Source organism: Malurus melanocephalus, unplaced genomic scaffold (genome assembly GCF_030028575.1).
Source record: "Malurus melanocephalus ecotype Western Australia unplaced genomic scaffold, MMel_1.1 scaffold_132, whole genome shotgun sequence".
Classification (NCBI taxonomy): Eukaryota; Metazoa; Chordata; class Aves; order Passeriformes; family Maluridae; genus Malurus; species Malurus melanocephalus.
The window spans coordinates 1,535,108-1,551,243 of record NW_026623364.1 but is presented as its reverse complement, the minus strand read 5'-3'; the positions used below and the strand labels follow the sequence as shown (position 1 = coordinate 1,551,243).

Sequence of the window (16,136 nt, the reverse complement as noted above, 5' to 3'; positions counted from 1 at the left end):
TTTGGCTCATTTATAAGTAACGAGAAACACGGAATATGGATTTGGAACATAGAAGGTTGAGAGGAACAGCCTTTATTTTTCATTCCTGAATCCAGTTGTCTTCAAATACTTTGTATCATCTGGCAGCTTCTAACTCGCCTAAAGCCTTGATCTTTCAAAAAAGGGCAGAGACCAAAGCATTCACAAATTCCATTTTTCTACTCTGCGACCGATTTAATTACACTAAAGATTTTTGTCAGGTTTGGACARATCTTTGTTCCTTAGTTCTCAATTATCCATTCATATATTCCCTAGAGAACAGGAGCCACTTGAGTTAAAGACCTTGTCAATGAGTCAGCCAAAGGGTTAACCTTCCAGATGGGCCCTTTAAATGTTTCTGTCCTATAATATTTCATCTTTTGCTCCCMACAGCTGAGGCATAAGCTCGGTGCTTTTCAAATTAAATTAGATTGTGTAAGCCAGGTGTCTTGGCAGTAAAATCATGTGCAAGCCATTTTTATCCCATTAACATTGGTGTTCATCAAGGAATTGTGTTTTTCTTTCTGTGCACTCTAGGTAAACCGGTCATGATCATAACTGAGTACATGGAGAATGGCTCCTTGGATGCTTTCCTCAGGGTAGGTGATTTCTTCAAAAGCTAAGGGGATTTTATACTGGGAAATATTTTTTGGTTTCCTTCTTTTTTATTTTCAGAAAGATACTGAAACTTGCACAGTTTTAAAGAAATTATGTTTGTACTTGGAAAATTCTGTTTTCTAGTGTTGGTTCTGTCAAAAACCAGAATAAATATAAAGTGGAAGRATATGGAATAAATTAGTCTTTAAAATAGCAGGATCTTAAATAATCCATGTTTAATGTGAACAGTTTTGACTTGCTCCATTTTTGAAAGCATTGCASTGCTGTAGACTCATTAAAATCAGATTCATTGCAAACTGAATACTGCATCACTGAAAGCTGTGACAGAAAACCTCTGGGTTTTTGCTTTCCTGGTGATTTACAGACACTKGTTGGTAGAGTGAGGAAATAACATTGCATTTTATTTGAGAGAAGATGGGAATGCGCAGCTCTGCTCTTCGCCAATTTCAGCAGCGCAATAAGGCAGCTTTTGGCTCAATGCTCWGTGMTGTTGCTCCTTTCCCACMYGCAGAAGAACGACGGCAGRTTCACGGTGATCCAGCTGGTGGGGATGCTCCGCGGCATYGGCTCGGGGATGAAGTACCTGTCTGACATGAGCTACGTGCACCGCGATCTGGCTGCTCGCAACATTCTGGTCAACAGCAACCTGGTGTGCAAAGTGTCTGATTTCGGCATGTCCCGCGTGCTGGAGGATGACCCTGAGGCAGCTTACACCACACGGGTAAGGAGGGAAGGGAAACGGCCACCTTGTCGTGCCTGCATGTTGGTTTTGTCTGACTGTGTGGGAGGTGACAGTGGTTTGTTTTAAAATAGTCTCAGTCACAAGTGAAAACCTAAATCACAACCTAAAAGTAAACATTGGCCCACACTCCGTAGCTGCTATAAATTGATGTGCTGTTACTGCTWCAGCAGTGGCCACAGCAGTATTTCTTCTGAGGATATGACCCACGTGCTCCTCTCGTTCCTTCATCGTGGTAGAGCACGTGACAGGAATCTGATGCCAGAAATTAGAGTCTGAACTGTTCCTTCTGATATCTACAAGTGTGCTTTCTAAGTTGCAGCATATGTAGACACACCACCTTCTATTAAAAAAATAATTTTGCCCATCCCAGTCATGAATTTGACCTAAATAATTTGGACTTGGAAAAGTGTTAGGCCTGCATTCCCATTTTTTGTTTCTTTCCCATTTTATCTGTATTTCAGCATCCCACTGTTAGGTGATTTTGCTAAAGTAATTTTAATATGCTGCTCATGGCATAGGGCTAATACAACTTTGGGCCACAAAACAACATCCCAGCCATTACCAGCCTTTGTACCAATACCTCTGATAGCAACGTGCTTGTAAAGAAAAAAATGTCAATTTAGAAAGTCTYCTTTTTTAATTGCTTATTTTCTTCGTTTTTAAATCTCTGCCATTCTCCATCTGTTCTCCCTGGTGCTGAGTTTGTTTGCAGCATTCAGATCTTGCCATTTAATCCCAACACTCATACTTTAATGGATTCACAGCTCGTTACAGGGAAGGATAGACTCATGTAGTATTAAATGCTGGCCAGCCTTGGTATCTCTCACTCGTAAGGGTGGCAAGTGGAAGGGGCAGAGGTCTGAAAAGCTGTGTTCAGGGAAATCAGAGTTTAGACAAGCACATAAGGGCAAGGCAGAAATGACTGAAAAGCTTCTCTTTGAATTTAGCAAGTGGAGATATGGTATTGTTGGCTCTCAGGAGTAAACTAGAGAGAATCAATGACATTTGCTTTACTGTCATTGTCTTCATTTGGTATCAGTAATGAAGGATCAGGAAAATTTGGATTAACTCCACTGTGCTGAAGCAGCTAAATATAAAGAGCTTATTGACAATTTTTTAGAATGACAACCCTGTACAAACAATGTTGGTGCATCTGTGTCTGAAAGGAGGAATAAAGCTTTTGCATAAACAGAGAGGATGCAACAGAAAGCAATTTTTAAAGCAACCTTTTTTAAGAGAATATGTGTTCTGTTTCTGCTAGTAGCGTAACTCATTAAAGTGAGAGCATCCCATGGTCACACAAGGCACATATTGCCACAACCTGATTCACAAAGGGCCTGATGCAAAGGCTGAAGCAGCTTGGAGAAGGATTTTGATTTCCCTTGGCTTTGGAACCAGTCCATATTAAACACTTGAGAGATATAGTAGAACAATATACCATTAAGTATGCACACACTGCACTCAGTTATGGATAAAAGCTATCTTGGAGATGGCTGGGAAAAAAAACACCAAAATAAACTTAATCAAAAAAGCATAAAAGCAAATGAAAAAAAAAAAAACGAAAACCTTTGTTCAGCTTAAGTCATTCCCCAGATGGAACTGCAGGAAACCAAAAGCTCAATTAAAAACACCTTGCATATTAGCATAAACAAAAGGAGAAATCTCTGGCCTGGGATCACTCAGCTAAGGCAAAATCAGATAAACAGGATGGAATGAGTTCCTTTTTAAAGAGTGTAGGATCTCAGTGGCCCAAATCAGATGCCCAAGTGTTTTTATTTGTTTAAAAAGAAGTATTGTAAGAAGAGGCAGCTCTCTCCCAACAGGTATATCAAAAGCAGCCTTGTACCATGGTCTCCTGTTGAGCTCCTCCCCTGGATCTGGGAGAGCCTAGAGGCTTGCTTGCCCTCTCATATCTCTGGTGGGAGTTGGGATATTGCCCATGGGAAACACCGCTGTGTTCATAAAACTTCCCAGTTTATCCTCTCTTTATTTTACCTTATTGAAAAGCAAAACGTTTATAATCCCATTTTTCTGAAACAGGCCAAACAGGTCAGACAGGCAAGCAAGGAAATAGTAATTAACAGCATGTACTTATTTGTTTTGTCAACTAAATCTCTAATATATACTTTGTAAAACCCCTGGATTGTTCTCAGGCTTCAGCATAGCCCTAAGCAGAGATCTCTTGGAGGGCTGATAAAAATACATTTAACAATTTACTGGTTCGCCTCCTTGTGACTAAAGAAAACAGATGGGCAGCATTGCCTCCTGGTCGGCTCTGACAGCTTTATGGCAAGCAGCAGAGAGAGTGGATGCCTTTTTAAAGAAGGGTTCTGGAGCCGCACGCACAAAACCATTTTGCGWTTTGCACGTGTGGAGCGGTGTCAGCCCCGCGCAGTGCTGCCCGTGACTCACCAGCCCGTGGCTCTCTCCTCGTGCAGGGTGGCAAGATCCCCATCAGGTGGACGGCTCCYGAGGCCATCGCCTACCGCAAGTTCACCTCGGCCAGCGACGTCTGGAGCTACGGCATCGTCATGTGGGAAGTGATGTCCTACGGGGAGAGGCCTTACTGGGACATGTCCAACCAAGATGTGAGTCCCCTGCTGAGCTTCCTCCTCCCTTCCTCCCTCCCCATCCCCTTAGATGCCTGTGATGTGTTTCTGTGGCAATTGCTGTATGGTTATAAGACATTTATTCCATGTTTTTATAAGGATATCATGGATAGTAGAGGCTTGTTTTCTCAGGGAACATCTAATTCCTATTCCTTGAATACTTCAAGCTTCATCTGAGGTCATGGAATAGGGGATTCTCAAGTTAGGGTCTATACCATGTGCATGGGGTTTATTTGGTTTTGGTTTTCTAATTAAAATATAAGCAATTAAAGAAAAATGGAGGAAAGGGAAACTAATCTATTTAAACTGTCAGGTCATAATACTGTCAAGAGAAGGAAGGTTTGAATGTTCATATTAAATCTTGATTTTATTGAATGTCTTTAAGAGAAAAACACTTGAATTTAATTGGGCTTCCTATTGGTAGTTAATTCTTGAAGCTCCACTGTGCTTGTAACTCTTCCAGGTGATTTTATTTTTTGTAGGATATCTAAATCAACACATAGGAAATCCAATTCTGATTATCAGTCAGAGCATCCTTATGACAATGGCATAGATGCCCCCTGAGGGCATTAAAAAGCAGCTTTTGTAAATGACCATTCTTAAATTATGCATGTCCTGTTTAACCGTACCATCTGGACTACTTCAGCATGTTCCAAGAGGGACTGTGCACAATGGCTGCTGTTCCAGAAGAGTATTTAATAATAATGCTAATAAGAGCCTTTGCTAATAGAATTTTTATTAAATGGGGAAAAAAAAATCCCAGCGAAAATGAGGCCTAGATTATCCATAATTCTTTTCCCAGGGGATTTACAAGCAYATAAAGGAAGAAGAAAATGGTAATCTGAATATACGGCCATGGGAGTGGTTAAGGCGTTTTACAAGTCATCTGCTTTCTTCTGTAGAGCTGAACGTTTTCAAAGAGTGTCTAGATGCGGATGGCATTTAGTCTAAATGGGGGATATAATTTTAATTTCCTTCTGATGTGAAATGTCTCTTCTGGCACCCAATCTTGCCTTCCTTTTGCTAACAGGAAGTCATCAAGACTTAGCAAGAAAATAAAACGCCAGATGTGTCTCGGTTATATCAGGCGTGTCTGCGCAGCACAGTGGAGCTCACTGCAACAAGCAGAGCTGTTTTTATTAGAGCTGTTTATGTTAGGCTGGTGTTCACTGCTGGGCCATGTTGAAAAGCTGGCTTGAACAAGGCAGGGAAAGCCAATATTACTGTCTCTGCACWCTCTTCACAGTACACGGCATAAATGTGCTTTTTCTTCCCCCAAATTATGGCAAGAGCAGTGCTTCTCCTGCTAACAAAGCAGAAGTGGATTTCAGATTATACTCAGTGTCCATTGGATCCAGAGAAATCAAAAGGATCTTCATGCTTTCTGCAGCAGTGAGAGCCACTTTGTTTGTGGTCACCTAATAGCTGTTAATGATGCAAGCATATCCCTCACCACCGTGTCCTCCCAGTGGATTTTAGCTGCTAATTGGACAAGTCCAGAAGGAGGAATTTAGTGCAACTCAGTCTCTGRGCACTCCTGGTCTCCAGTCTCATGGTGTGTCCTGCCAGCAGTGTCCTATCGATTAATTCAGATCTGAAGGCTCCTGGGTCATGTCCCTGTCAWGTCAGAATTGAGTTCTGGTCATGTCCCGTTCTCTTGAGAGAGTTAAGAGGCTGTTAGAGCCTCTGGAGTGCTTTCTGGGGGGTTTGAAGTGACTTAGTCCAAGTTCCTCTGGATTCTGTTAAATTTGAAATACATACTTAATTTATGCTGGATTTCTGCATTTCTTGGCTCAGAGCATAGAGCAGWGAGGGAACAGATTCTCTACAAGGTCTCTATTTCTGACGAGATAAGCTAGCCCAGGAGGACAGTGGAAAGGGGTGATCCTGCCATACCTTGAAAACGATGGGGAAAATAGTCTCAACATATTGCCCCCCAAACTGACAGACAGTAAAGACTACTACCCTTTTGGTTTTGAATTGCTGGGGAGAAACAGTTCCGAGACCACCGAGTGCAGTTTTCCRTGTTGTATCACTTCACTGGGTTTGTCACCGCAGTCTGCATGGCCCTAGGATCCAGTGTGCTCAGCTGGCGGCTGTGAGCTGTGTCTGATGTTCTCTAATGCGTTGCTAATTGTGCCATTTGCAGGTGATTAAAGCCATCGAGGAAGGGTACCGGCTGCCCCCGCCCATGGACTGCCCCATCGCCCTGCACCAGCTGATGCTGGACTGCTGGCAGAAGGAGCGCAGCGACCGGCCCAAATTCGGACAAATCGTCAACATGCTGGACAAGCTGATCCGCAACCCCAACAGCCTGAAGCGGACGGGCAGCGAGAGCTCCAGGTCAGCTGTGCTCTAATGGTGACAAAAGAGGGAGCACAGAGCAGTGACAGGCACGGTTGAGGTGACACCGCTCTGCAGCACAGCCCACTCTGCAGGCTCAGCTCAGCCCCCGGGGCTCCCAGCCCTGCCAGGAGGAAAGGGGAATGAGCAGAGTGCTGCTGGATCACACTAACGCTGAGCAAGTTCACAGCACAGCCTTAAGCACGCCCTGATGCAGGCAAGCTCTGTTGGAAGGCAAAGTTTGYTGCATCTTTCCCTTCTTTTCCCCCCTGGTGAAAGGGCTTGAGCGGGTAGGGTCACCTCAGTCAGAGCAGCTAGCAGCAGTGATGTGGTTTTCTGCAGGAAAAGCACATCATCAAGTTTTATAAACCCTAGATTTGTGTAGGATTTGCAGATGAGCATTACAGCGTTACAGCCAACGCCTCGCGGGCATTGGGAAGGTGTGGATTAATTTTTATGTGAATTTGAATTTAATTTTGTGGAAAGCCAGTTTCATGTCTCCACCGATCCCGATTGCATTTGTTTTGTTTGCTAAGCATGGCGTACCTGGTACGTGCAAGAGAAGTGCAGCAGGAAGGAAACTCCCAGAGTTGTARAGCAAAACCAAAATATCTTTGTTGGGACAGATCAGCAGTTTGTTTAAGCTGGTGAAACACCGCTGAAGTAATAGGCACTTTATTAATCTGCTGTAGCTTTGGTCTGGTTTTTTTTCAAATGTCTTTGCTTTGTCAGGTAGGTTTGCTTACAGCAAATATGGAAAAAAAAAGCTTAAAAGAAATGAGGAAGACAATCAGAAAAATGTTTTTAAGTGGGAGGAAAGGTACAAAAATATTAGGCAATGCAAAATCAGGTTTCTTGAATCAACAGAACAACATCCTTTTTTAAACTTGTATGTCCSTTTGTGAGTCTTGCTTACAATGTATGTCACTAGAAGAGGGATCATTAAGCCTGTGAGGCCACTATCACCACGTCTTCCAGATTGCCTTAATTGCATTGGGAGGCTGGCAAAAATGTATCCTCCCTTGAGGCTTAAATAATTTACGTGGTGAGAATCACAATATGATCTGCTGTGATAATTTGATTGAAGAATCACAGTATGAACTCCTCCATTTTGCTTCCTTTTCAATTTGCAGGTGCTCTTTGAAAATATATAGATTTTACAATAGTTACAACATGTTCAAGGTCACTCTGTGTGTGTGTATAAGTTAACAGCCTGCTCAAGGTCGTTTCATGTTCATGGCTGTTGATAAATATTTTTCTAGTCTTCAGAATATGAATTTCAAATATGCATATATCTAATATATGACTTTATACATGAAGCATAATTATATATAAATAGGTTGCTATCATTGGTCTTGTGTTAGATAGTGCAGTAAAAGGGTTGAACCAAATATTACCACTGTGTAYTCAGTGCCTCAGGCAGGACCTAACCGTGCTGTTGCACACCTAGTCTTTGATGATGTGCATTTTCAAATGAATTGCTAAATGATAATTGTTTTGATTAGATAGATAGTAATTTATAACGCTTTAATGAAACTGTGACTTATGATATACATGAAGTGCTAAATGCAATATTAATAAGAAAAAAGTGTTGTAAAAGTAATTATTGGCACAAGCGTGCAAGGGAAAATGAGAAGCACATTCCGCAGTGCAAACAAAGATCAAAGCCCGTGTGATTCCTGTCACTCCTGGCACACACTCMGGTCAGGAATGGATTGATTAAAGAGGGGATTAACTCCCTGCTGTCCTGAGTTTGATTGAATGCACTGAGCAGACCTGGCTAGAAACTGGAGTTATCTGAACCCGCCCTGAGTTTTACCCTCCAAACCAGTCTGGCAGGGTGTGGGCTCCCAGTTCTTTGCACATACTTCAGCAGTGTTTCTATAGCTGCAGAGCTGAGGCCTGACACATGCAGCCTTGGCAAGGTCTGGCATTGCTGCCCCTGAGATACAGACCCAGCAGGCTGAACGCCTTCCAGCATTGCCATCTTCTTTGTTTTGGGGAGTAAAAGCATTTTCTGTGAACTTGGTTGCATCTGAGGTTGACATTGGGAGCGGCATTGTGGTTCCAATTAGATCTCAAAGCAAAAATAGAAACCTCAGGTCAAATTCATCCTCAGCAAAATCTGGCCTGTTGCTTTGCATTTGGTTTTGTGCCTTGATCTGAGTTGATGTGCAGAGCCACCGGTTTCACTGGGCACAGCCTCTGGCCCTYGCTTTCCCTCATCATTGAGGGTAATTGTTGCAGAGACCAAACTTTGGTTTGTGGTTCATGATGCAGCTGACACCGTTCCTCTGTCCTTTCACTGTTTGGCATCCAGGCCCAGCACAGCCCTGCTGGATCCCAGCTCCCCCGAGTTCTCGGCRGTTGTTTCTGTCAGTGACTGGCTCCAAGCCATGAAAATGGAGCGATACAAGGATAACTTCACAGCTGCTGGCTATACCACCCTAGAGGCTGTGGTGCATATGAACCAGGAGTAAGTACTCAGCGATATAACAAAAAAACTGGTAAATCTGGATTTAATCAGCCTCTTTTGCTTTGTGCTGCATATCATTACACTCATTAAAGGAATGGAATGCCTTTCATTTGGATGGAGGATAACTTTAAAATGCCTCCACAATGCCTCCACTTATTTAATTAAACATTTCTGTACATCTGCCTCTCTTTTGCTAATGCTGCTTGCGGTTGACTGTTAATATTTTTCTCTGCACCAGCATATGATCCATGGTTCTCAGCCCCTCGTTGTTCTCTTGCTTTCCCCAGGGATCTGGCCAGGATCGGGATCACAGCCCTGGCTCACCAGAACAAGATCCTAAACAGTGTCCAAGCGATGCGCACCCAAATGCAACAGATGCACGGCAGGATGGTTCCCGTCTGAGCCAGCACTGAACGAACTCAAAACTCTTGAAATTAGTTTACCTCATCCATGCACTTTAATTGAAGAACTGCACTTTTTTTACTTCGTCTCCTCGCCCGTCGAAATAAAGATCTGCAGCATTGCTTGTTGTACAGATTGCGGAAGCCAAGCGTGTGTGTTGGGAGGGGGCCCTCCAGAAATGACAAGCCGTCATTTGAAACCAGACCTGGAACAAATTGTTTCTTGGAACATAACTTCTCTGTTGATCAACGATATGTAAAATACATGTATCTATATAAATATAAAGTCACGTTTGAGTTTTGATGCTATGTTTGCTGCCAGATACTGTGCTTAAAAAACAACAGCGTTACTTTCCTTCTCCCTGTGACCTGTAGGATTACAACCATAGTGTTTTATTTGTGGGTGAAACCACCGTTGTGCATCTTTCACTGGAATGAAGAGCCTGCCCTAGGATATTTTTTTGCAGACTTGATGCATCACTAACACCTCGCAGAAACCTCATTGAGAATATCATGTGGCTAATCAGTGCCTGCCAATTAGTGATCTACCCATTTATGGGCTTGAGACATGAAGTGACCCATCTTGTGGATTACTGGGCAGAACTGAACTTCTGGGGAGGTTCTTGGCTGTGGTGCCGTGCTGAAGCCTACCACTGAAAGACATTTGTGACCATCATGCCAGTAGCCAGCTGTGACAATCGTGGCTGTGGAGCTTTCAGACTTCTTTTCTCTTTCAAGAAACTATTCCCTTTGCCTCACGGAAGGTCAGTGGAAGTACGGCGTCCAACATGTTCGTGGTGCTTTGTTTTGTAAACTCTGCTGGCATTTCATCATTGTTGGGGGAAAATAAAAAATGCTGTGGTATGTATTATTTGGGGCTCCCAACTGGTTTGTAAGAACCTGTGCTGGTTTCCCAGACTAATTGCTGAGCCTTTCCCATTGTTTGGCCTATTTGATGACAGTGAAAATTGCACTGTCTCAAATTGCTCTCAAGCTGTTGCCTGTGAGGGTGTGCAGACAAGGTGTAGGAGTTTGTTGGGGCTCAGCTCAGYGCTGAGACACCTTTACCCCAATTTACACTGAGAGCAGTGGGGATGCCCTTATATTTTGGRTGGTAAACTCAACACATATGGATCCCATAGAAAGCGAGAATAACCTTGTAAAGTACAGACACTCATAAATGCTTGAGGAAGAACCACGAGGGTGCTGTTCACCCTCATGAACAGCAGTATGATGTCTGGGTTTTAGAAAGATCAGTTTCAATTGTGATGTCAGTGATTTCGTGGGAAGGGGAGCAGAAGGAAATGGCACTGTGCATGCTGCCTTGCTGGTTTTTTGCAGTGTGGGTGTCAGGCATGGTGGCAGCTCTGTGCAGTGGAGCAGTGTGGCAGTCAGGCACTGTGATCCAGCTGGCTCAGCTGTGGGAACCARATCCACTTTGGAAAGCAGCCCTGCACCGTGGGTGAGGGATTGTCAGGGCAGCTGTGGGTGTGAGTGCCAGCTGCAGAGTGCACAGCTGGGGCCTGGCACCCCTCTGCRGGCATGGCCAACAGGATGGAGCATGGAAAAGCTGCCCTCTGCCTCMTCCAGAGAACAGATGGAGTGAGGGAAAGCCTCCCCTGGAGGAGACTGCTATGGCAGTGTTGCTGTCCTCAGTCAGTCACAGAGGTTAAAGCTTTATCCAGCAAAGCTCTGAACACACTGAGGCTTGAATTTATTTATAATAAAGCTTTTATTGCTCTTTTTGAACAGAGTATGTAAGTTAGATTTCTTTAAAGTCCTTCTGAGGACCAAAGTGATGAGATGACCTTAGAAAAAAGATGGGCCACTTACTGTGTGCTGAGTAGGAGGAGGATTTTCATGACATGTCCTTTAGAACTGACATTGCATTTCAGCTGTGCCAGGCAGTGTCAGAAAGGTGAGATTTATAGTTTAATGGCACTAAGACTGCTTCTTTAGTCTATAATATTTTGGTCCTACTCCACACCTGACAGCAAATTCAGAAACGATTTAGTGGCTTTATATGTCAGACTTTTTTAATAATTGAGTTTATCCTAAATCCAAAACAGTTCGCTCAGCTGGACAAATCTCACAWACTGTATTGTCACTCACATCACTTCTTGTCACTTTTAACAATAACTTGCTGATTTTAACCACTAACTCTCCCTCACTCCCAACTTTCTCAGAGAACAACTTGTTCTGAATATGAGATGCTAAATTTGGATCCTGTCAAGTCATGACAGCTCAGTATAAACTGTTCTGCAGCATTACTTATAAAAGCTTTTCCATTTCAAGAAATCTAAGATTTCTTTAAAAAATCTACTTAAACCAGCATGTTTTAATGTCGCTTTGCCAGGCAACATAAGAAGTAGTTACTCATTTTAAAGACCTGACATTTGTACTTTCAGCAGGAAAAATTCTTCTGCATCTCAAGTGCAGAGATACTCGAGGTTTCTTTGCTGTAAATCTGTTTCGTTCTGTTGAGATCATCTTTTTATCTAAAACCAAAATACACCCAGTTTTCTGGCCAGTTTGTTAAATTGCTGTCTTGGAGTCTAGTGGTGGTAATTCAAAACAGTGCAATATTTTCCACACAAAATGGAAAACTGTGTCCCTATAGAATGAAAACTGTGAAGGCAGCTCAGATGCTGGGTTTTCAGCACTGCCACTGCTGGTTGTTTCCTGTGATAAAATATGGCCAATGAGGGGCATCCACTGGAATGTGATTTTAGCTGGAAGAGAGCAGATGGAAGAAAAAAAAGAGGTGGCACATGTAAATATAGATAAATTGATTGATTGATTGATTGATTATGTCTGTAGTTAAGGGATGCCATGGCAGCAAGACTTTGAAATAGTGAGGGAAGGAGGAAAAGCAAGAAAGGCAGAGGGTTCCCACCCATTGAGCGCTTCTATTCGGGCAGGTCTGTGTGTTGTCTTGGAGCTCATGGTTCAATACATTTCATCTGAGTTCTCCTTTTGTGCAGGGAAATTGGATTTTGCTTTCACGGCCTCGTAGCCCGTCCTGTTGCTCACATTGACCATGGAGAAACACAGACCAGACACGAAGCCTTCTGGATCCACGGCTGCGTCTTCCATAGCACTGATCCTGGGAAACACATGCTGAGCAGTCATCAGTCCCCCAAGAGAGTGTGACTTTTACTTTCTCTTTTTTTTTTCCTGGGCCACCCACTCCGTTGATTTTCTCTGTCGAGCGATAACTAACTCGTTAAGACTCAGCACCCAGTTGTCACTTAAGGAATGTACTGTGTCAAAGCCCTACAGACTTCTGGATGATTTTTTTTTCCTCCTCTTCTGCTTTCTCTGCCTACCTTTGGTTTTATTTATATATTTGGTTGTTGTCTCTCCTCATCCCCTGGCTGTCACTGCTGCATCCCGGACGAATGCAGGTGACAGAGCACTACACATCTTCCCATGGACGCCAGGCCAGGTGCCACAGCAAAAAACCCAGTTCCTGTSAGCTGCCTGTGTACATTGCCGAAGTGACATTTTACACTAAAGGTGCCATTGCAGTGATATAAATATATTTTTTTTCCCTTGAATGGATAATGGATTATTATCTCCTCCGAAAGGTGCGTACGTGTGTGCTTGTGTCTGCGTGCGAGTCACCTCGTGTGTAGAACTGCTGTGAACGTGCCCCAAGCACCTCTGCAAGCACAGGAGTCCCCTGTCCCATGAGACCAGGCCCAGAGCTCGTGTCTCAAATGGTAGCAAGAACATACACATTAAAAAATGTTTGAATTTCTGTATCTGTAAGTGTATTTTTTAGCTGCCACAATAATGTCATTGAGTAGCTCCACTGCCTGAAASAGTTTCAAGTTAGTTTTGGAGTTACTGATCCTGGGATCTGAAGGGTGCTAAAGGTTTTTGTTAAGTGTTGTTTATTCGTACTGGTGCCCTGTTCATGACCAAGACCAAGGTGATGGAGGCAACACCTGCATCTCCATCCACTGGTRATCCTGAACTGAATTCTTACGTAGCCTTTTTTACCTGCAAAAAGAGGATTTTAAAGACTTGTTGAATGCTGACAAATATATGCAATTCTTCCATTCACAGAAGCACCTCRCTCTGTGTGCAAGCTGTGAAATCTTGCAACGTAATAATCAGAACACTTCCCTGGTTCCCAGCACAGTAAAGGAACAAAAATGCAGCAAGAACTGTAAAGTTAGAATAGTTAGCAAGGGAGTTGTGAAGTGTGCGCTGTTCCTTGTGCAGGTGATGAAGAGCAGGGGAAGTGCAGCAGAAGACACTCTCTTCTCCACAGCCCGAGGAGCAGTGCTGCAGTGTGCTGGTGCTGCTGGGAGAGTTTTGTGTGTTTGGAGAATTCACCTCAGTGTGGTGTGGGGCAGCTGAGAGGAGCTGAGCGCTCACACAGGGCACACAGGGCCACGAGTGCCTGGCTGGAGCAGGGGAGGTGCTCCCCATGGGCTCCCATGTGCTCCCCACATCCTCCCTGCCCTGGGATAGGGGCTTGCTCTGGCACCCATGGCTCAGTTTGGACACACAGCCTGGCCCAGAGCTGTCCCATGGTGTCCTATTTCCTTTTGTCCCTCCTCACTGACCCTCTGTGGTCACTCTGCCTGTCCCCAGCAGGGCCTGGAGGGGAGCGAGGGGAGCTGTGCTGAGGCTGGGCATGGCAGGGCACCAAGAGGTGGCATGGGTGGCCACAGATTGGGCCACCACAGACACAGACTGGGCCACCACAGACACAGACTGGGCCACCACAGACACAGACTGGGCCACCACGGGCTGCTCCAGACAGAAGGCAAGTGCCACCACCAGCCCGTCCCCCACGACAAGTGTGTTCAGTCCTGCTCACACACCACTGGTTGATGTTTGTCTGGGTTTCTTGCTGTGCTAATTTTGTGATGGATCTTATGTATTAAAAATATATATGTATAAAATACAGAAAAAGCTGGTAAGTAACCAGTAAACAGGACTTAAAAAGCAGTATTTTTCTTTTATGTGACATTTTCATAACCAGAAAAAAAAAAAGAAAAAAAATCTGAAATACTAATCAGACGAATAAAAAGAGAGTGCATTTATTTTTTTGTATCACTGCAAGTATGTTGGAATATGCAAGGACTGTGGTTAAAATTAGAATGTATGAGGCATATTATAATTTAGTTCATACTGAAAAAATCTAACAGCATTTCTTGGTTCGTGCATTTGAACGATCTCTGGGTTAGATATATAGATTTTTCTATTTTGTTTTAATTTGTAATTTTTTTCTCCCTCCGTGAATTTTAGGTACACATAACTTATGTCATTTATTTATGGTCTTTTATACCTAGTTTGTAAAATTGTAAAATAGCAAACAATGCAAACATTTGCATTTGAAAATAATAAAGTAGTTGCTGTACAAACCTGAAACTGACTATTTCTAATTATTGCATGTTTTTTAAATTTAGAGTTTATCCATGACAGATACAAGTATCTGATGAAGTGGGCACTCAGGCTGCCCTGTCAGTGACATCAGTGACACTTCCCTGGACACCAAAAACCCTGCTGCTGGCACTGGRTGGGGATGTTTTTAAAGCAAATTCACCTTTTGTGGCAGGGTGAGGAAGGCAGCCTGATGGGTGGTTTTGAGGTGCCTGCATTCAGCCAGTTGGGTATGAAGAGGATGTGTCATGGGTGGAAAAACAGATTCCATTTCACATACACAAAGATGTTTTACARATTGTTTAGTTTCATCGTGAAATGAAAGAAGAACCTGTAAATCTTTTTGAAAAAACAATGATTTCAAAATGTCCAGTGACGGTTAAACACTTGGGTCCCCTCCCTTCTTTTGCTGATTCTCTATTCTTTTTCTCTTTTAGCTCCCAAATCTGAGAAATCCTCTCAAAACTTTTTACCCCAGTGGTTTCATGTACTTCCAAGTATATGGATTTTACTGAAAGATTTCCTGTCCAAAAAGACCATTTTTTCTCTCCCTGCCCCTCATCCTTTCCACATATTTATACAGTAGCATGAGGCAAGTGAGTGCATTTACACATAAAACCTCCCTCTATATATTTACATTTCATTGGTGATGAACATCCCTGTCTTTGAGCTGAGTAGTGCAAAAACCAGATGTGGGCGTCATTGTGGACATGTCAGGAAAAACAAAATGTTTTCTGACAATTGCAAAGCAAAAAAAAAAAAAAAAAAAAGAAAAAAAAAGGCATGTTATGCTCTAAATCAGCAACATGATTAAAACTAGAGCTGCATTTGAGGCCTTGACCTCAGTTATTTTACCCTTTCCCTTGCAGGGAAGTACCCTTGGGCCATTGAGTGATCCTCTATTGAATGGGTTACAGACCCCTGACATATCTTATTTCTGGCAGTGGCCCTGAACATAATTCTTTGTTTATAGAGGCCGCCGAGAAAGTTACTTGAATATGTAGACTTTTAAAAGTATAATTAAAACCTAAGGCTTTTCATTCCAATCAGCTCAGTAAAATGTGTTCTCCATGGGTGGATGGAGAGAGGAGCCACAGGAATATGCTACATTAACTGATTTTCATACATATACATGTATTTGTATATATGGGGCAATTATACCCCAGTAATYTGCTGTGGATTACTAGCCTTTAACCAGACCAACAAAAGATAATATAAATCCTTGTTTTTATAGTGCTCTTGCACTTACTCATTATTCTGTTCTATAAAATCTTGTAATTAATTGAATAGGCTGAGGCATTTTGAGACAATCATTTTTTGAATACGATTTTTTTTAAATGAAAGAAAACCCYACTGGTCAGYAGAACAAAGCCATCATGAGGAGCCYTGCTYCCSTCCCACTTCTGGCCWGGTAATCTGCCTCCCCCAGGGTTAATTGGCATTTAGAGGTGCAGGTAGGGGCCTGTTGCCAACTTTTTAATGATGCTGCTTAGCTGAGGGCCACAGCAGCACAGAGAATGAAATCC

At 43.0% G+C, this 16,136-nt stretch overlaps 1 protein-coding gene across 3 annotated transcripts in view; it reads left to right on the top strand.

The window, feature by feature from the left end:
* EPHA4 (EPH receptor A4) overlaps positions 1-13,597 on the top strand; it is a 102,493-nt gene extending 88,896 nt beyond the window's left edge. The window contains exons 12-18 of one of the 3 annotated variants that reach the window (XM_057370769.1): positions 556-617; positions 1,148-1,357; positions 3,817-3,966; positions 6,137-6,330; positions 8,651-8,806; positions 9,094-9,971; positions 12,192-13,597. In XM_057370769.1, the coding sequence (XP_057226752.1) occupies positions 556-617; positions 1,148-1,357; positions 3,817-3,966; positions 6,137-6,330; positions 8,651-8,806; positions 9,094-9,208 (887 nt within the window). In that variant the 3' untranslated portion in view covers positions 9,209-9,971; positions 12,192-13,597. Of the gene's footprint in view, positions 1-555; positions 618-1,147; positions 1,358-3,816; positions 3,967-6,136; positions 6,331-8,650; positions 8,811-9,093; positions 10,069-12,191 lie in introns of those variants that run through there. The other 2 variants (XM_057370768.1, XM_057370770.1) reach the window with 2 other exon arrangements.
* The last annotated feature ends 2,539 nt before the right edge of the window (positions 13,598-16,136 follow it).